At 47.4% G+C, this 20,111-nt stretch overlaps 1 protein-coding gene and 1 long non-coding RNA gene across 2 annotated transcripts in view; one reads left to right on the top strand and one right to left on the bottom strand.

Annotated features, from left to right (window-relative positions):
• The first annotated feature begins 3,893 nt into the window (after positions 1-3,893).
• On the top strand, positions 3,894-16,417 carry LOC140899576 (uncharacterized). The gene is made up of 6 exons (XR_012155387.2): positions 3,894-4,372; positions 5,621-5,763; positions 7,712-8,302; positions 9,974-10,120; positions 11,751-11,860; positions 12,203-16,417. It is a non-coding gene; the product is annotated as an uncharacterized LOC140899576 (long non-coding RNA).
• SPNS2 (SPNS lysolipid transporter 2, sphingosine-1-phosphate) overlaps positions 9,287-20,111 on the bottom strand; it is a 190,490-nt gene continuing 179,665 nt past the window's right edge. The window contains exons 12-13 of the mRNA XM_073315320.2: positions 15,845-15,891; positions 9,287-13,257 (exon numbers count right to left, since the gene is read on the bottom strand). Of these exons, the coding sequence (XP_073171421.1) occupies positions 15,849-15,891 (43 nt within the window). The 3' untranslated portion in view covers positions 9,287-13,257; positions 15,845-15,848. The remainder of the gene's footprint in view (positions 13,258-15,844; positions 15,892-20,111) is intronic.

Genomic DNA, 20,111 nt, shown 5'->3' on the forward strand with positions numbered 1-20,111 from the left:
ACAGTCCCGGATGGCCATTCATGTAAGCCGCTATGACTGGAGAGGTCTCCTCCCCCACGCCTCCCCCCAACATCCGTCCTCCACTGCTCCAGCCGAGAACTGCAGGGCTTGGTTCCTTTTAGCTCTCCCGGGCTGGACTGGGGCCCATTCACAAACCAAAGGTGCAGCCTCGGCAGTGGCTCTGGTCCTTGCCAGCCTGGGAAGCAGGAGCTGGGCTGTGGACCAAATTTCCAGCAGGTGTAAGTGACATCTTGGCATTATACCCACTTACGCCAGTGCTGAGTGCTTCCCGTCGGAGCTACTCGGGTGTCCTCTTGTGCTGTGAACGCAGCAGGCCCTCTATTGGCCACACCAGAGTGATGCCCTCCTGTCTCCCCCTTCGCAGTAGGATGGTCTTTGTTGAAGCAGCATTTACTGGGAGGGTTCATGTCGGGCCAGGGGCCCTGGTTCCCTAGGGCTGGGATGTGGGTTCCAGCATTGCTGCTTCTGAACTGCTTTACAGCTGGTGGGGTCGGCGTTCTTGACGGATCTGCCCCAGATTACAGGTATCCTTTCCATATAGTCACCCTTGATAAGTGCCTGTAGTTAGTAAATGGAGACTAAAATGTCAAGAATCGATCGCTTCTTTTAAAATTTACCTGTAGAAACACTCACTGGGTCTTAGAACTGGCTTCAGCTGCGGTTCTCCCTCCCGGCTCCTTTCCCAGCTCTCCCTCCCTGCCCGGAGCACAGCCGAGGCTGCTGGCAGGGGAGCGTTATCCCCAGCAGGGACAGGGTCTCGGGAGTATCCCCCTGGATTTAGAGGTGTATGGGGTGGTGGGAAGGGTCTGGGTTTTTAGCTGTTCCTCCAACCTCCTTCCCCTGCTTTATTTCCGCCACCTAAAGGGCTGCTTCTTGCTAATCCAGGTAGGTCTCACCCCTCCAGGTTTCCACCTTGCAAGAGGGCTTCCTCCACAGCAGCTGGGGGCCATGTTCCAGGCAGCAAATGCTGATGCAGGGGGAAGTCCCACCTGAAACTCTCACTTTTTCCAGGAGGTGGGGTGAGCTTGCCCATTGGTGGTCTCTGTCAGCCTGGCTCATCTGCTTCCCCACTTGCTGCCCCCTGCCCCATTGTACCTGAGCAATGCACCGCTTGATCTACCCTACGGCATCTCCCATCCTCCTGCGTATCCCAGAACGGCACTGCAGGGCCCCCTGCCCTCATGCTGGTCGCTTTCCAAGGAAGCATTTGGCACCAGCCTCAGCAGCAGAGGCGGGAGATCCCTGTGATTCATACCTGGCGAACCCGTTGCGGAAAGCTCTCCTGCAATATCCCTTCCTACCTTGGGGTGGGGATCCTCCTCTGATGTTGTGCCCCCAGTGCCCTGTCGGGGCTGGTTTGGATTTTAAAGAGTGGGGTGGGGAGGTGCAGGTTTCAGTGAATGCTAAACCCACATCCCCTTTGCATGCCAATTTGCTGCCCCATTGTTCTGTAGTGAGACTTTGTGAGTGATTTTTCTCCCCCCAGTGCACTGAGGAGGGAACAGCCGGTGTGCCCAGCTCCAGGAGGACAGCAGCTGCCTTCAGGTGGTGCAGAGCTGTAGTCACCAATGATGTGAGTCACATGGACCCTGCCACCGCTGGCACTGATCACCAGTTTCAGCAACGAGGCTGGAGATTGACGCTGACGTACCTGCTCTTCTGGGAGGTTTGATGACACCGTGGCTGGCGCAGGAGGTCGAGCTCCCGCAGCCTGGGCTCAGTCTGTTAGTGCAGTGGGATGAAGGGAAACTTCTGTATCCCATGCTAGTGAACACACTGTGCCCCTTTTTCCATCTCTGGACTGTGCAGAGAGGTTGAAGAGGCTGCTGCTGCTCAAGTAGCCGAGAGGCTCGTGCTTTTAGATCCAGGGCACGGGGATCAGTCCCTGCCAATGACCCATCTAGGGCCTCGCTCCAAAGCCTTGGCCGTACCATGTTGCATGGGTAATGCTTGTGTGCTGGCTGCCCTCGTGGCCGACACACCGGGGATCAAACCGAAAGCAGGAGCGGCTATGGCTTGAGCTCAAGAGCTGGGACTCAGGAGCTGGGACGGTTCCTGTTCTCTGTGGATTGGCACAGTGGGGACCTTAACACGCTCCCCTGCCGCTGTCCTTGCTGTGCCCACTCTGTTGCTCACCCCGCCCGAGGGAATTCTGACTGTTTAGGGCCTGACTGAGCGACTCAGATTTTACTTCCAAGACCACTTGCTTTTAGGTTTTGAAGGGTCCCTGGTGACCAATCCATGGCTGTTCCTGGAGGGACTGAAATAGCCTCTGGTTTAGCCTGCGGAACATCTGCGAACCCTATCTCATTCCCAGCATCCCCTGGTCAGCTATTACCCTTGATATGGCCAAAAAACCTCCCTATGAACTTCAGAGCAAGGTGATGAGACGCAGGGCACCCTCTGCCATCTGGAATTAGCGGGGCCAGCACCTTTCAGAGCCTCTGCCCTAATAAAGGGCCTCACACTTCAAATGCCTTTCAAGACTCTCCTAAGAGATGACCGGTGATAAATTATGCAAATGGAGTGTGGAGTTCGGGCCTGGCCTGCTTGATGATCTGCTGATGGGACTGAGAGGGGTCTGAAGCTGTGTGTGTGTATCCGCTGCTGATTGATTCTCTCCTTTGGGAAGCTGCCCCTGCTGCTGGGGATCGGGATTTGCTGTTGCTGCCCCTGCAGAGCTGGGGAATGAAGCAGCGCACGGGCTGGGCAGCCCCCTGGCAGCAGAGGTGAGCGTGGGGATGGGGTCTGGCTGAGCCATCTCACTGTCCCCCACCCCCTGCTCCAGAGGCTGCCCCTGGGCAGTATTTTAAGCAGCAGTTGAGGGGCCCGATTGCAGTTAAAATGAGACTCAGTGTCCTTGTGCTTGGCCTTCCCCTAGCCTGGTCTGCTGGCTGAGACTAGTCCGGAGCAGAGCCAGGCACGTGTTGCACACAGGCCCCCTTGTATGCGGGTGTGGAGCCTGCTGCCCCAGCGGGAGCCTCCTCGTGGGCCCGATCCTGAGAGGTGCTGTGCACAGTGACTCCCATTGATGTCAGTGGGCCAGTACTCAGCCCCTTTCAGGACTGGACCCCATGTGTGTGTCTTCCCCTCCTCTCCCCCCCCGGGTACAGAGTGGGTGAAGCAAGAGCTTGGTATGTTTTGAACAAGGGCCTGCAATGCTCTTCAGTGGCTGGCTGGAGTGGAGATCAGATCTCAGCAGGACTGCAGGGGAGCAAAAAGCTCCTGGCAGCACTGAAGTGTTTCTAGGAGACTCCCCATCGCTCTTGCAAGGGACGACAGGGCAAAAATACATAGGACCAAATTCTGCTCTCAGTTGTGGTGGTTTTAGCACCTAGATACCAAAGGGGAAAGGCCTGTCGTTGGCTGTTTGTTTGTGCAGCACCCGGCACGAGGGGGCCCTGCTCTGTAGAGGCCTCTCCTAGAACATAAACGATTGACTCTTACAGGTGGGTGGCAAATGTAGCATAATACTATGGAGGCTGGTTGAGTTCCACCAGCGTACATCCAGAGTAACTGGGAGCTGAGTTTGGCATTTTGTCCTAGTTAGGAAGAGGCCAAAGACGGGAGAGGTATAAGCCTGAATTCCTGAGCCCACGATGTTCATCCACCTCTGTCTGTGGGATGGAACAGATTGCAGTTGGGCAGTGTGGTTTGTAGCAGAAGAGCTTGTGTGAATTGTCACCTGGTAGTAGTATGTGTAAGGCCATGTCTACACTATCACGTATGTTGGCAAAACGTACGTCGCTCAGGAGTGTGAATACCTCCTCCCACTGACATAGCTACCGCTGCTCGTCGGGTGTGAATTGTGTTGACGGGAGAGCTCTCACCCCTTGGCATAGAGCGGCTACATGAGATCTTACAGTGGTGCAGCTTCATTGGCAGGGCTGTGCCCCTGTAAGCTCTCTAGTGTAGACATGGCCTTACTCTTGGAGATGGGGGGGCGGGGCAGAAAATCCTTGTGGGTTCACCCAAGCCATTGTGCTAGGATAACAACTATGTTGCCTATTACATTGCCTGGTGGAGCCTGGCTTTGATGTGCGGTTTACAGAAAGTGTTTACTAATCCACCAAGTCCAATCTTGTTTCCCCGGTACTTAGTTCTGCCTTTTAACAATTGCAAAGGCTTCATTTCACTTGGTTTCATGTCCTGCCCATCACCCAGTTTTCAGGAGACAGATGAGGTGTTGATTTCAATTAAGGCTTTTCTTTCTGTTGGTGTCTCAAAAATTCCAGGCAGAGAAACTGGTCAGCAGCCTTGAGAATATAACAGGGTGAGTGCTGAAGGCTGCTTCGGCAAGCAGTATAATCACCCGGGATCTGGACTCACTAAGGAGACCAACAAATCTGTAGTAAGTAATTGTGTAGAGCAGCATCTGTACAGAATAGCTGGGCTGTGGGTCTGAAGACAGCACAGGAAAGATAAGTGACAGCTGCCCTTCCAGCTTATTTGCCTTAGACTACAGAGAGTGGGTTGGTGGTTGGAGCAGGGCACCAGAAGCTGGGGCTGCAGGGTTCCCTTCCCAGCTCTGCTTCTGCCTTAGGCAAATCGTTTTGTGGTGCTGTGTCTGTTACAGCAAGGGCTGCAGTGGTTGTTAGGTGACGACCTGCCTGGTGTTTCTGGGCCAGGGGTGGTCTGTTGCCAGCGTCGATCTCCCAGCACATTCAGTGGCTGCCTCCACCTCCCCACAAGACCCTGTGGAGGCAGGTTTGCCCAGTCTCGGAGCACTCGGGACTGGAGAGTCCATGGGGAGCTCCCTTTCAGAATTGCAGGTTCAAGTCCTGCTGGAGAATTTTAAGAAAAACAAGAGTGAGTGGGAGCCAGAGGAAGTTTGTGCTCCCAGCCAGGCAGGGAGCGAGGCAGCAGAAACCAGTCTGGGGGTGGTAAGGAGGTCCCCCATTAGCAAAGTGAAGCAAATTAAAAATCGGTGTGTCAAACGCCCCAGGGCAGGGCCCAGGGCGCTGAGGGACCCTTGGCCGGGGTGGACATGGAAGGGTGGGCGACAGGAGCATTGTGGGAGCAGCATCTGCACCAAGGTAGCTGCGATGCTCCGGGGTTCCCATCCATGACTGGAAGAGTTGAGGCGACGCTGGTAGCACTTCAGTGGGGATGGTTCCCTCCAAGGACCAAGATTCTGAGTTCAGTGGCATTTTCCTTTGCATCCAGGACATGTTACGCTCCTTACTGGGCGGGGCATACGACATGGAAATGCATCGTGTGGGTGTTAACAGACCCTCTGTGGCCAGTTTGCTCCCGGTCCTAATGACAGGGTGCACAAATTCACTAACTAGGCAGCCGCTTGTGCTTGGTTTGTTTAAATGAAGAGATCGTGTTTACGTCTCCGGCGACAGATGCAACGGCATTCAAGACTGCGCTCGTCACCTGAAGTGGAGTAGCCCCAGGTGGCTTGCACAGCGTTTGGGGCAGGGCGAGGGCAGGGGCACGGCGTAGCCAAGAACAAGGCAGCTGTTTCACATGCACAAAGGCTAAAATCGCTCCAGGGATAAATGGAACTTCTGACTCTCAGGGGATCTCTTTCGGGATTGCTCTTGGCTGCCAAGAAACTAACAGTGAGGGGTGTTGATTTTTTTTTTTTCAGCTGCTACAGTTGTCAGCTGTGTATGGACTGGGCTGGGCCAGACCCTGCTGTGAAACCAGCCTGGAGGAGGCACAGAGAGATGAGGACACAAATATGATCTGCTCGTTGAGAAACATTTAATGAAGAGTGCAGCGTGGAAAACTGTGAGTGTTTTTCCCAGAGAAATTGGGAATAATCCTAGCAGACGCTTCCAGTGTCTCAGCTAGCCGTTTGCACCCTGCTTAATGAAATTCCAGATTAAGCAAAGGTTGGGGGGGGCTCTGGGGCAGTACTAAGGAATCAGCTCTTCTGTGGGGAGCTCCTAAACTCAGCAGGCATAGGGTTTCAGCACTTAGTGCTGAAGCGGTGTTATCCCAAGCCCCAATTTGGACAAAGGTTTGGAATGCTGGCCAGGACCTTTGTGTAATCAGGGTTGATAGTGACATGTCTACAGTCTCCAAAGGGTTAACCCTTGACCCAAAGAAGCCCTAAGGATAGAGGACAAAACTCTCATCTAGTAAAAGCTAAAGCCAGTTTAGGTGCCTCTAAGAAACCCTGGGGATTGGCACATTAGTGCAGGCGTAGGCAGTCTGAGGCCTTGTGCTGTGATCCCAAGAGCTAAGAAGCTATGCAGGGTCTGTCTGAGTCCATATCCCCAGGGGAGGCCTGCTGCAGGAAGTGAACAGATTGAATGAGTAGTTCATCCCGCTGTGTCAGGATGGGTGCTGAGCTGCAGGAGAAGGGAATGTTTTGGATGAGCTTTGAAATGGATCATGAAAGATCCAAAGCAAGACATTGTGGTGTCCTGGGCTCTTTGTTGGGTGGAGACTGTTCTCTCTCTCTCTCTGCATCTGTCTACCTCACTAACTGAACAAATAAAGACTCAGGTATTACAACTCGTACTGAGTGACTTTATAACCCTTGAGAAATCCCTGTTAGAAAGCGGTTTTCCCCTATATACTGTAATTGGTATTTCCACTAGTGCAGACTGACGTTTTTTGCAGCCGCTGGTAATTGTGGAGGGTGGGTGAGGGAAGCTTAACGCCCTCCCTTTAAAGCATTTGTTTGTCACGTTGTGAGTGTTTTTCAGTAAGTGTGATATTCTGAGTTCTAAACAAAGCTCTTGGCCAGGGAACACAGGAGGCTGGAGTCATTTGCAGTGATATGTCTATTGCAGTAGAGCCTAGAGGCCAATGCGATTGGGTTCCTGTCATGCTAGCTGCTGTACAGATGTAGTAAATGGCAGTCATTCATACTGCGATCAGGAACTCTGTGAATGAGACTTGGACTCCCAGAGAAAGCGCGCGTTGGCATTTCATAAGCAGATCCCATTCACAACGCGGGAGTGTTGCCCTCCATTGAAGGTGGCTTGAGTTGCAGGTGCTCAGCAGGTCTCAGGACCCTGGGTCTCTGTACCAGGACTAAGCCAGTAAATTGGGCTGTGGTCTACTTGTCCTATTGCAAAAGCCCTCAATCAATGCCTTGGAAAGATCTCCAGGGCCAGCAGCAGACGGGAAAAGGAGTGACTAAACTAACATGGTAAAGGAGAGGAGTTGGAGGTGCAGTATCTGATCCAATTTTTGTCTCATCGCTGCAGGGCCTGCTAACGAGAGTGCCGTGTACCTCCTGCCACAGCCCCCCAAAAAATGTGATCAGGAGAGAGACTCTGGGAGCTTTGGCTTCCAGCTAACTGGGCAAACGCTGCTGAGGCTCCAAGTTCAGCTGCAGGAGTATCTGAATGCATAAAAACCTGCATAATCAAATCACTGGCACAATCTGATCAAGCTGAACGCCTGATGCTCTCTGCCTACAGGAAATTAGCGCTGATGGCAATTTCTGTATTGAAGGGGCGCTGGGATTTGTGGTGCATTCCCTGGTTGGCACAAGGGCTGGCAGCACATCAGCTTGTTCTGCTGGTGCGGTGTGAGGAGCACTGGAACTAACAGATCACTCCTCTGGGGCTAGGGGATGACTCCTGCCACCTGGGCCTCTTCTCCCACGCAGGCTGGGGGCTGCCAGGAGCGTTGTGCCCACTGTGCAGTTCAGCTGAATGTGTCACCGGCTTTAGGTTCTTGCTAAGTTTAGCCCCCTTTCTGTGATTCTCATCTACAGGACGAATTGAAGCCATTCCTTAACACGGGTGAAAGGTTTTGCCTCGGCAGCCCTGGAGATGTCAGTCTTTTATCCACAGAACAGATCCACCAGCAGGATTCTTCTTCTGCACCTACCCCAGCTCTGCTCCCACGTGCTGTGCCACCCCTTGCTGCACTGTGGGCAGTTCAATCTCCCGGGCTCCTTCGATTCGGGGGCTGGAGGCTGCCTGAGGTTGTACCTCTGTGAGACAGATGAGTGCCTGGTCTCTGGACACCACTCCCCTGAGAGCACTGATTTCGCATGGGTCACCAGCTGAACACTGTGTTTGCCAGCCTGGTTTAGACTCAAACCAGCACCCTGAAGAGGCTCTGTAGTCCTCTTACTCTCCTCCCTGCTGTGTTTCCTTTGGATCCATTTAAGAAAAGGTTGATGCTTCTCCCATCAGGAGCTGCTGCAAATGCTGTTGGAGCATGACTGTCCAGCTCTACATTAAATCTAAGGCAGCCCTGAGCAACCTTCTCTCTGCGAATTGCACTCCAGCAGTGCATGAGTGAGAGCCTGCAGCTCCTCTGGAGGCCGGGGCCACGACACAGACAAGAAAGCCAGGAGGTATGTTTTAAATACTTTTATTTCTTAATTTACATAAAGGTATATATTTGGCTTTATTTTTCTTTATACTCTGAGACTGACAATCAGTTGCTCTTAAAAAATAAAATAGCCATTTGCTTCTGAAAGAAATCAGAAAACTATTTTATACTCCTCCCTTGTATAACAAGAAAATGTACAATATACTCCCATACCTCACATAGTAAAAGTGATTGCAAGTGCTGGTTTACAAAACAATAAAGCAAATAGAGAAGAAACCAAATAACTAGGATGTGGGGGAAAGTGAGACAACCTTAGCATTCCAGTCTACATAGAGTTTATTTATGTCTCCATCACTAGTTTGTCTCACTCTGAGGTTTGACTGAGATTAGAGGATGCTGGCCCAGTACTTCAAGCTTCACTCAGGTAAGCAGTCCTGTAGATTTTACCAAACCCTCAGCTATGAGAGTAAAGGCTGCAGGATGTGAATACTTATTTGGTGTGGTTGCAGTGGCACAAGGTAAATGCTTTTAAGATGAAGTGATGTATAAGGAAACTCTTGCAATCTGCTGTAACAATCTGGTTTTGCTGAAGGCACCCTGCAGCCCCCCCAGCTCTCTGTAAACTTTACCCTACCCATTTATGCAGAGTGCCATTACACTTAATATACCAGGGTAACCACAGACTATTGCACTAAGGGAGCAGGTGTCTTGCAGCAAAACATCACAGGTGCTGAAAGAAGGTGAAATTAGGGATTTCTGAGGAGCACTGAGGGAGAAGGATGGACTTAACAGTAGCGTGGGCTAAACCTGGACAAAAGGTACAGTGTATGCTTGCCCCTAGCATTGATCACCTCACCTCAGGTGCCCTGTGCATACGGGAAGGAGGGGGAAAGTTCACCAACCCCCCCTTCCATTCAGACTGTTTTAGCTGCTCTAAGGTTTTACTAGACTATTCACTAGTTATCAACAATGCAGTTTGTTTGGGGTTTTTTTGGTGGGGGGGGGGTTGGAGGGGGGGAGAAGGTAAGAGGACACTAGGCTTACAGATGCTCCCAGGAGCATTTAAATTAAAGACTTAAGTCTAATGCACTGAACCACATTTTGCTTACAAATAATCAACCCAAGCCTTGCTTCTCTTTTGTGATGGGTGCTAATAGATGAAGTCTCTTAAGGTAGATCTTTAATTGTGGCCCCTCTAACAATTACACTGAGGTGTGTTTTCAAGGGGAGTTGATAGCTCTACAATGCTACATTTTGTGGCCTAAATACAGAAATGAAATGGTCTCTCCTTCCACCAGCTTCACTCTAATTCTACCTTCATATCCTCCCTCTCCCCATTACGCCAGCAAGTGCAGATACCCACAAGACACTTCTGCTGTGTATGTTAAATAATAAGCCCATGGTTCTAGCTGTTAAGTGACAAGATCCTATTAAACAATCTGGATTGTGGTGCAAAACAACATTCACCACATTCTCTGTTTCTAGATGACTTTTCCTGAAGCACTTCTGTGGGTAAAACTCATAATAGCTTTGTCAAAACTAACTACTAGGGACCCTGCCCTAGTACTACAGAGTAACACTAGCATTTGGCACGCTGCACCAGAATACTGGAATTGGATGTTCGAGAGGGTGGTAGGGAAGAGCATACTTCATTGAGACAGTGCCTCACAGGTCAAGTCTCTCCATTTTACAGCTGAAGAAACAAGCAGAGACGTAGTGACTTGCCTGTAGTCCAAGTGGCAGAGCTGGGCCTGGAACCTCACTCTTCCTGTCAACAGGAATATGCAGCCTCACCAGAGGGAGTGGGCACTAGCAGACACCCAGAATGTTACAGCAGAAGGTAGGTTGTACCCGGCCACCACCTCTTAGTAGTGTTTTTCAAACCTCTCTTCTGAGAGTGGTTGGAAAGCTTGACTTGACTTATAGCTTTGTTATTGTCTTACCCCTTTTATCCCAATTATCCGGTTTCTTTCTAAGAGAATAAATATTTAATAGAAGCTCTAATAGAACAACCCTTGAAAAATTCCATCTCGGAATAGAAATATGTAGCTACAACTTAAAAAAATACCTTCATCTCTTCGGGTGGCTGAACATGGATCATGGTCTGTCATGGGGAAGTTGCAGCCTCAGGATGGGGGTTCCAAATTCCCTGCTCCTTCCCCTCCCTTAGTTCTCATGGCTGGCTACTCTACCTCCTCCAAATGGAGAAGAAATCAATCAGTGAAGGGTCATTGGTGTGTGGGGACTGGAACTAATTCTCCATTTGCCTATCCATGGCTGAACTGGGCCTTTTTTCATAAGAAGTGAGGTCAGCCCTTCCCACCAAGGAGATGAAGTTGTTGTAAAATAGAAAATGCTGTCAAATGAAGGGGTATTTATCGGCTCTTTCCATTGCAAATTTATGGGAATAAAATCTCAGTAAATGCCAAAGTTCTGCTTTTGAGAGTAAGTGCGGTAACTTCTAAGACAAAGCACTTCAAATAATAATTTAGGAAATTCAGCTAATTTTCCCTTAGCCTCTGAGATCAAGTGACTAATTGTTGTTTATGTTTTACATAAATTAACAGAGAACATCTTAATGAGAAGCACAAAAAATTCATGTGCTTCTAACTCAGGCCTTTGGCTGCCAGACTGCAGAGTTGACATTTTCTCCAAGTAATGTTAATAACGGTATGAGATGGGAAATGAAGCATTGTTCTGAACTTGCTTTGCTTATTATTTTAGTGACACAGAAGCGCATTCACTGTTCTCCTGGGGGTGGGGGCTTCTGTCTCCAATTGGTTGCTCAGCCTATAAGAACTACTTTAAAAAAAACCAAAACAAAACCACCCTTTAAGAGTAGTTTAGTGAAAAGAAGCCTTTGCAGAATTCTATAGGGCACTTCCATAACACCCCTTTAATCCTTATTTCCACAGTTTAGAAGAAATTAAAACAACATCTTGTGAGATTTGTTTTAGAAAACATGTAGGGTCACTAACCTCTCCATTTAAGGTAATCTAGGCAATGCTAGTTTCTCTAGCATTACTGTTCGCCAGCGTGAAGGCTTGTATTGCTCTCATTCCTCTGGTAGGTTATCCCAGATAAACCATCTCCTAGCCCCAACTACAGTTAAGAGCTGGTCTCCTTAATTCCAAGGGGATTAACAACAGATATTTCTGGTCTGTCTGGTTTGACCACGCTGCTGGTAACTGGAAGTATCTGCCCTCTCTTGTGTTTTCACTGCAGATCACAGCTGCCTCCCTTCAATGTCAAGTGTGAAAGTGAAAAGACCTGAAGCATTTTAAATGGGGGTGGACTCTGATTATTTAATGCAGATATGCAGTCACTCCAGCACTGCTTGAAAGGATGGAGACATTAGCCAATTAATCAATGGCTCCATGATCTCAAAAACACTGATGAGTTTATGCTATTATTAAAACCATCCCAGAGTTGGTAATGCCTTTGCTAATTTAGTATTGTTTCCAATCCAGCCCTGGCCACAGTTTGAAGGGAAGTGTGTTCTGCTGGACTGGTTGAGAAGGTCTGAGGCCTACAATGATGTGGAGGCCTAACAGAGTTTTCTCCCAAGCAGGAAAATAAGGTGAGTGGGCAAGCGGACATTTTTTCTGGAGCTGTTAGCATTTCATTGCTCTCACAGCTGTACTGCAATCCATGCTGACATCGTGTACATTTTACCCTTGAATGTCAACTGCAAGAAACAAGACCCCTTTGTTCATCAAAATCAGCTAAGAAAGGCTCACTTCTTACTAACTCAGTTTAGACCAGTGTATTAAAAAGAAAATCCCAGTAGCATTTCTGTAAAGATCAAAGTGAACTTAAGTAATATAGTCACTCCCATGGGAGGGAGCAAACCAGAACAGTAGGACGGTGGGGAGGGGGAACGGGGTGTGCATTGAATCTAAAAATCCTTCTTTCAATGCAGTTGCTGGATCGAAACAAAGCTTTGACATCATAAATGTGCCTGAAAATACTGGAAAAAATTATTCATATTTGCAACATGCTTAATGATGAACATTATATGCATGTAAACAAAGACGGCTCATCAGTGGCACATAAAGCAATTCATCTCTGGATTTTGGTATTCTGTAAACCACCTTCTACCTGGAACTGAAACTAAGTATGTTAAACAAAACTGGAAGCCACCAGATATCACTGACCGTGCTTTTCCTAGCTCATCTGTAACAATCCCAAAGAACACCTTGTGCTGGGAGAGATTTCTCCTCCTTCCAGCTGATCAGGAATAAGAGACAGATCTCCATGCTAGCTCCTCCGGTACTTCCTTAAGCAGGATGCTGTTGCTTGAACATCTGTGCCATCCTTTCTGAATGTTCCTTGGAGCCCTCTTGGGGATAGATGCTGCAATACAGTGGAAGCTTTCACATCCAGTACAGGTGCATGGGCCTTTCGAGATGCTCAAAGTTTAAATACAACTCTATCGAATCTCTATTTTATGAACATAAAGCATCCTCTGACTTGTTTAAATAATAATGAAAGAAATCTGGCTTGAGCCTTCAATTTGTAAAGCTGTGATGTACAGAAAAGGTCCCCATCTAGCATAGTCTCTGGCTGACAGAACTGGTAGCATTTAATAGGACAGAAGAGGCCCTGTGTGCAACACAGACTTCTTCACTGCCTAAACCTAAAACTGTATACACAATGTACAGTCACTCACAGGGGTAGTGTGGTTGTGGGCTCTTCGGACACTCGCTGTTGACAGCCAGCAATGTGGGGAAACCCTACAATATCCTTAGGCTTAGGACCCCTGATATCTAGGCCATCCTCATTCATGTCTTTGACCCTGATCCTGCAGCTGGTTAGAGTGAAGTGATTGGTTTAGCACTCGATAAGACTCCAAATGCATCCCGGAGCTGGAACTTTTGGTTGTGTCCAGTGCTGGGGTTTCCTAGCAGGAGGTTGGAGTGGTGGTTGTGGGAGCTGGAGTCCACGCAGCGTTTCCTTCATCATCCATAATGGCAACTGTGAATAAAAGCGGGGAGTCTTGTTAGTGTGATAGGAGCTGTGTATGGATCTATGAAGACAGGCACTGGTTCTGTTCTTCCCGTGAGCTTGGAAAACAAGCCCACGTCTTCACTCAAGAGGTCAGTCCGAACAGATGAGGCATCATCTATGTGCAAGTTGTACCGCTTTAATTATGCTAGTATAGTTAAAGCAGTACAACCAGCCTGTTGCAAAAGCTTGTTCCCACAGGAGAAAGGTTGTACCAGTATAAGGTACCATGTACTCACCTTACTATATCCACATTAGGGCTTGTACTGGTATAACTAGAGAGGTTAAAAAAAATCACTCCCCTTCCCAAAATAGTTATACAGCAGCGTAGACCAGATTTGTCTTAGCCAAGTTCAGTGGTAATTTATGGCTGTGTAACCCACACCATAGATAAGTACATGAAGAATGGGCAGTAGGAAAAAACAAGGGAGGAGGCAGCGTAGGTGCACTTAGCCCTGCTGCAACACAACCAGATTTACCCCATTGGCACATTCGACATTCCCTCTGAAACCAGCTCATTATCTGTATCACAGAACACCCAAGAAAGATGCTTGACTATTGCTTGAGGTTCTTCCAGTTAGCGTGGCTGTTCAGATTAGAGCCACAAGCCTCACGCTTGTCTTTAGAAGACCCTAACCTGTGTCTTAAATTGCTCAAAGACTAAAAATTAAGTTTTACTAGGTGACATGGAGTACTGGGAAAATTACACTAAAATTAGGAAGAAAAGGAAATCAGCAATTCTGCTGCTAACGATGATGAAACAGAACCCAGCTCCCTCTCTTGGCCCTGCAGGGCTCGAGGGAGTAAAAGGCAACATACATTGATTTTAAGCAAGTGGCACTAGCAATGTAGAGACTGAATTCCCTGTTGCGTAGGGAAATACTATTCTTACATCACTATGTGACCTTCCATTTCTAACTGCTCTAATGGGAAACATGTTAATGCCATTATAAGTAAGTCTTGCAATCAGTCTTTAATGATTCTTTAACCGTGTAAAACAGCTGCTATTAAATGGCATGAAGTTGGTGTTAGACTCCCAGCCCAGCACATGAAAGGTATGAGCTTGCCTATTAAATTCTTAGATTCTGCAGTGATCTACGTCCCCCCATAGAAACAACACATCTGCTGCAGTCAAGATTGCATTACATCAGTCCCCCAAAAAGGCCATTCTTAATTGTGCTATTTCATGATGATTCTCCCAATGCACTTTGTTTAGGGGAAAGAAAAATCTCCTCTTTTTTTAAATGTGCTTAATTAATTTTGGCCCCAGTCAAAACCCAGGAAGAGTTTATCCTTTGCTCTAAGCTGTAGTTCTGTGACTGGCAGCCAGTGATTAAAAACACTTTGAGCTGGGGGGACAGGGGCTGGTTGTCCAGTATTAAGACTTGCCCGGGTGGGAGGAGAATGATCCAGCAAAGAGCAAGGTCTTGCACGGTCAGAAAACGTTTTTCAGTGAAAGGTCTTGGCTCTGACATACATTTATGGATAGTCACATGGCAGTGCCATAGAAGATTTAATATATGCAAAAGAATTTCAGGAGGGGCTAAATACTGAACTTGTATGAGTGCAGCTGGCTTCCACTGAAGTCAATAGGGGTTGATTATGCACATGGGCCCTATTCTTTTAGAGAAATGGTCATGGTGTTCCTGGACGTCAGTTAGTCCAGTGATGGGCTATGTCTATCGACACTGCAGAGGCTATGCAGGCATAGCCCCTCGTGTGGACAGTGTATACTGATGGCCGGGTGGTTTTCTTCATACCCCTGACTGACACAGCTACACCAGGATAAATGTTAAGAATAGACCAAGCCAAGAGCTGGTGGCTTGACATTAGTGTCAGCGTTCATGTGATGCTCCTTATTTGGTTGGGACTGCAGTATCTTTCAGGGGCTGCTGCAAAATTGGGAAGTGTTATGCCCTAGAGCTCCCCACTCTCCACCAGAGCAGAAAATGAAGGAGATGTAACGTGGTTCTTTTTCAGCACACGAGCTGGTTTAATAGCAGGGAAGCTGGGTGAGGACTCAGACAAATTTTATAGGCCCTTTCTTCTCCACGTTTATTTATTTTAATCAAGGCAACAAATCTACTTCTCAAACTATATCTCAGACCATGCAAAACATGGAGTGTTGTGCAGGCCTCTCAGATGCCTCAGTCCCTTGCACTTTTTTTGCCTAAAGTAGTGATTTTATTGCAAGGAGTCACTGAGAGATCTGATGCACTGGGTTTTTGCTCTTATGGGTAAGCAAGGCTGGAGGTAGATTACATGTAATTTGCTCCGAGGAGGCTGTAACATAAGGCCTTGGGGGTGGGCAAATAGAGTAAAATGGAGAGAGTTTGCAGCTGGGGCTGTCTTGCTCTAATTATCAGAACCCACTCTGCACTCTATCATGTTGCTCACCCTTGATCCCTGGAAGATGTACAGGGGAAACCTCCTAGTACACAGTTCAATCCCTCTGCCAACCTCGTGTCAGGAACTGGAATTTCTTTTCCAATGCCCAGCACACACACAAGTCACCATTGTCATTAAGAAACATTTTGTGTTGGTTTTGGTCACTCACCATCTCAGACTTTCACAGTGGCTGGTGGCATCATCAGTTGATTCACCCTGGATGAGGGGGGGAGGAAGAGGGGAGGGAATGTCAAGTATAAACCACTACCATGGAGGTGTTAGAGCATCCATTAGCCAAAAGAACACTACCTAAAATCTACCGTCCTTGCATTGAATTGTCAAGGTTCATACTGGCAGTGTCTCTGTTATTTCTTTCAGAGTGCTCAGTCTCTAAAGAGATAGGAAGATAGTGTGCATTAGGAAACACAGGGCTGCCACTCCCAGCTCTTTCACGGTAGTGTCTGATGGTAATTCTGACAGCCACTGGAACACACAAAGTAACATGGCTGATACTAATTGACAAAAACCCGGCAACCCTCCAAAGGCATTCACACAGGCAGCAATTGTTTCCTTAAGCAGGGAACAAGGCTGTTTGTGCAGTAGCGATTGCTTGGTGTCCTTTTGACTGACAACATAAATGTAAACAGCCACCACTGATAAAGGTTAGTTAAGGAAAAAAAGTCATCTTTCAAACACTGGAGCTGAAAGAGTTGTTGGGCCTGACAGCAGCTCTCAGGGCCAGATTTAATCCACCAGGCTGTGCAACTTCTGCTTGACAGCCCTGTTCTCTGTCCCAGTCAATGTAAGCTGCCTTAGGTCGACCTAACAGTAGTGTAGACCAGGGCTCAGATCTCAACCAGTCGCTCATTCTGAAGCTATGCAGAACAGGTTAATTCTGCCAACGTTTTATTCTTACTACAGAGTATGCATGTGCATTGCTGGCAGGTGTGCCAGGGACACTCAGAATGCACTGCTTGTGCTCCTTATGTGCAGCATGTGACGGGTTAAAATGTATCTTCTCCGTCTATCTTGGGTACTTCTATAGCCCCCATCACCATAGTATTTGAGCATCTCCATCTTTAACGTATTTATCCTCATGCTCCTCTGTGAAGTAGGGCAGTGCTATTACCCCTTACCCCCTTTTACAGATGGGGAACTGAGGCTCAGAGAGGTTAAGTGTCTTGGTCAAGGTCACCTAGGAAGTCTGTGGCAGAGGAGGGAATTGAACCCAGATCCTCACGTCTTTCCCAGTGGATCATCCCTCCTCTGCCAAACACTCCAAGTGTTCATGTGGTTTTCTGCCTAATCTTCTAGGAACAGCCAAGTAGAACCTTCCTGCTCTGCTGCCCACCTACATCCTAAGTATCCTTTGATTTCATCAGAACTCCCGGGAGGCACCAGAAGGTCAGCCGTGAAGACTTACCAAAGGGGGGGAAATAAGGGAAAAAATGCTAATAATTCCAAATTTTTTAATGGTAGCAAAATGTCCCCAACAGACCTGAGCTGCCAGGAGGCTGAGGAGTATCCCAGACCTCAGAGGGATCCCACTAGTCTAACAGTGATAATCCCACATTGAAGAGTTTGTCACTTCCCGTTTGGGAATATTTGCTGACAAAGCAGCTGTTCCTAAACTGTGCTATTTTCTCCTGAGGGAGGGAGGGAGATGGGAACCGTTCTGTTATTTCCTGACAGGGAAGGAAACTCTTCCAAACTGCCTTTTAAGAACCAAAACTGGTCAGAGGCACTTTTTTTCTGGTTGTTTCACTGTTATCTCCACCAGTTCCAAATGAGTCCCTGTCCCCAGTTTCCTCCATCTAGGAAACCCAAATATTTCTCCTAGATGTGATCAAACAGATTTCATGATATGTGACAGCATCTGTAATTACAAAGTATTCACAGAGCCATCTCTTTAATATTAGACTACATGTCTGAAATTATGTACTAAATATTTAAGGTTGTAAACAGATCTAATTTTGTTCTATCCATAGCAATGCCTAAGATAGAAACTTCTGTAAGAAAAAGAGCCAATTTAATATACAGTTGCTGTGACCTTTTATGAATTATTTTCTCTATGCACCAGCCTCACTGGAAGTAGTCTGGGCAGTTTAAAAAAGACTATCCTCCAATTACCCTTTTAATCCAGGCAGTATACATGGCCAGCCAACGCACCCCAAGATTTATTATTTGTAGCACAGTAGACCTCATTATGCTAGCAGCTATACAAACACATAATATGAGGCAGTCCCCGCGTCAGCTTCTGAAACAGAATTTGCTGCCAAAATGCTAGCAGAGCCAAATCTTCTCCTTCACTATGTTCAGGCATAAAGAGGAAGTCAGCCTTCCCCTTCTAGCCGCCCACTCATCTTGTCCTCATTTAGGCTAAAGTTTTCAAAAGTATCTTAGTGGCTTGGGAGCCAAGCTGCCCTTTTCAAAAGTGACTTAGACAATTGGGAATCTAAGTCCCCTTGACTTTCCAAGGGATGTAGGTTCCAAAGGGCTAGAGGCACTTTGGAAAACGTTACCCTGCCTGTGCTTGTGACTTCCCAAACTCTAGGTTGCAGTATCACTTACTGAACTGAGGAAGAGCAGAAGGGAGAGAACACAATTGCTAGCTAGAACCTAGGGGCATTAGCAAGGGTGAGACTCAAAAGGAAGGAAAAGGCTGTGATTTTCTAAAGCGGAGCAATATTTGTCAGTGCTTCCCCAACCTTTGAACAGTATGTTTCATGCACTGATTACATCTATAGTGTGCACGTTTTAGTAGCCGACACGTTTTCAAAACACCTCTTTTTGCAGTACCCAAATTAGAGCTATCGTTTTGCTACAAGGAGGGAGGGATATTAGGAAATAGTGCCCTAATTTTTACAGCCTTCTGTATCTAACGTTAGTTAACTTATGAACAGCAATAAAATCCCTTTACACGGTTCCTTTTGCCCTGTGATGTTAACAGCAAAACCTCATTCAACCTTCGCAATACTCAGGGCAGTGGTTCTCAACCAGGGACAAGCATACCCCTGGGGGTACGCAGGGGTCTTCCAGGAGGTACATCAACTCACCTAGATATTTACCTAGTTTTACAACAGGCTATATAAAAAGCACTAACGAAGTCAGTACAAACTAAAATTTCATACAATGACTTGTTTATACTGCTCGATATACTATACACTGAAAATGTAAATACAATATTTATATTCCAATTGATTTAATTGTACGGTAAAAATGAGAAACCAATTTTTCAGCAATAGGGTGCTGTGACTATTGCAGCCAGTACTTTTGGGAGCAAGTAGATTTTTAAGTGAGGTGAAACTTGGGGTACGCAAAACAAATCAGACTCCTGAAAGGGATACAGTAGTCTGGAAAGGCTCAGAACCACTGATTTAGGGCCTTCAAATTCCATAACCCCCAATCTCAATTGACTGCAACTGGAGTCAAAATGCTAGAGCCCAAGATATACACAATGCAGGCTGGCATTAAGTTTTAGGACAGGTATCTGACCATTTGAAACTCAAAATTCTCTGTGGTCAATTTCCTACAGAAATAGAGGCATCATGCAGAACATCCCTTAGAGCAGGGGTTCTCACAAGAAAATTTTTGGCCTCAGAGTGTGGCTACAAACTCTTGTTGGTGGCCACTCTGACAATTTTTCCTAAAATACTTTAGGAAAAACAAATATGCACATCTACATGTCCAAATCATTGTAATTGATGTAAGTCGGGTTTTTTGCTGACTCAATAATAAAAATAATGTACAACTGTCTCTAGTCTTTACTGGACAGAATAGAAACAAAGTAAGATGCTCTGCATGATCTTGCCTTTTTTGTTGGTTTTTTTATTCTTTTTTTGAGACTTGCTAGCTAGTAAGTCTAGGGCTGTGAAAACTGATATTTGTATGCTTGTTAATATCACTTTAAACAGCTGACTTACTGTCTAACTGGGAGGCAGTGAAAAGTGATATTAACAAACATTCAAATATTGCTTTTCACAGCAGTCTTACTCAGCTCTGGCACAAGCTGGGTGATAAATTAAACCCTGGATAGAGAGGTGGGTAGGGAGGCGCGGGGCCCAGGGGTAATGGAGGACTGAGGGAAGCAGTGGGGCCCAGAGACAATGGGGGTTGGTTAGCCTGCAGCCAAAGCTTGAAGCCCTGCAGCTGGAGGATGGAGACCCACAGCCAGAACCTGCCACAGGGCGGAAGCTGGAAGCCCAAGCCCCACTGCCCCAGGAGAGGGGCCACTGCTGTGTGTCCCCCCATCACTGTCCAGGAGCTATGGCCGCAAGAAGAGCCCCCGGTGGCCATATTTGAGAACTGCTGCCTTAAGTGTCTCCTGTTAAAGTGATGTGGCCAGAGGGACACCTGCAAAAAAAACTACCTTCTGTCCCACTAAAATGGTCCCTTTCTTCCGACACCAGTTACGTCCAAGAGAATTTCACCTAGTC

The sequence above is a fragment of the Lepidochelys kempii genome, chromosome 17, assembly GCF_965140285.1.
Source record: "Lepidochelys kempii isolate rLepKem1 chromosome 17, rLepKem1.hap1, whole genome shotgun sequence".
Classification (NCBI taxonomy): domain Eukaryota; kingdom Metazoa; phylum Chordata; order Testudines; family Cheloniidae; genus Lepidochelys; species Lepidochelys kempii.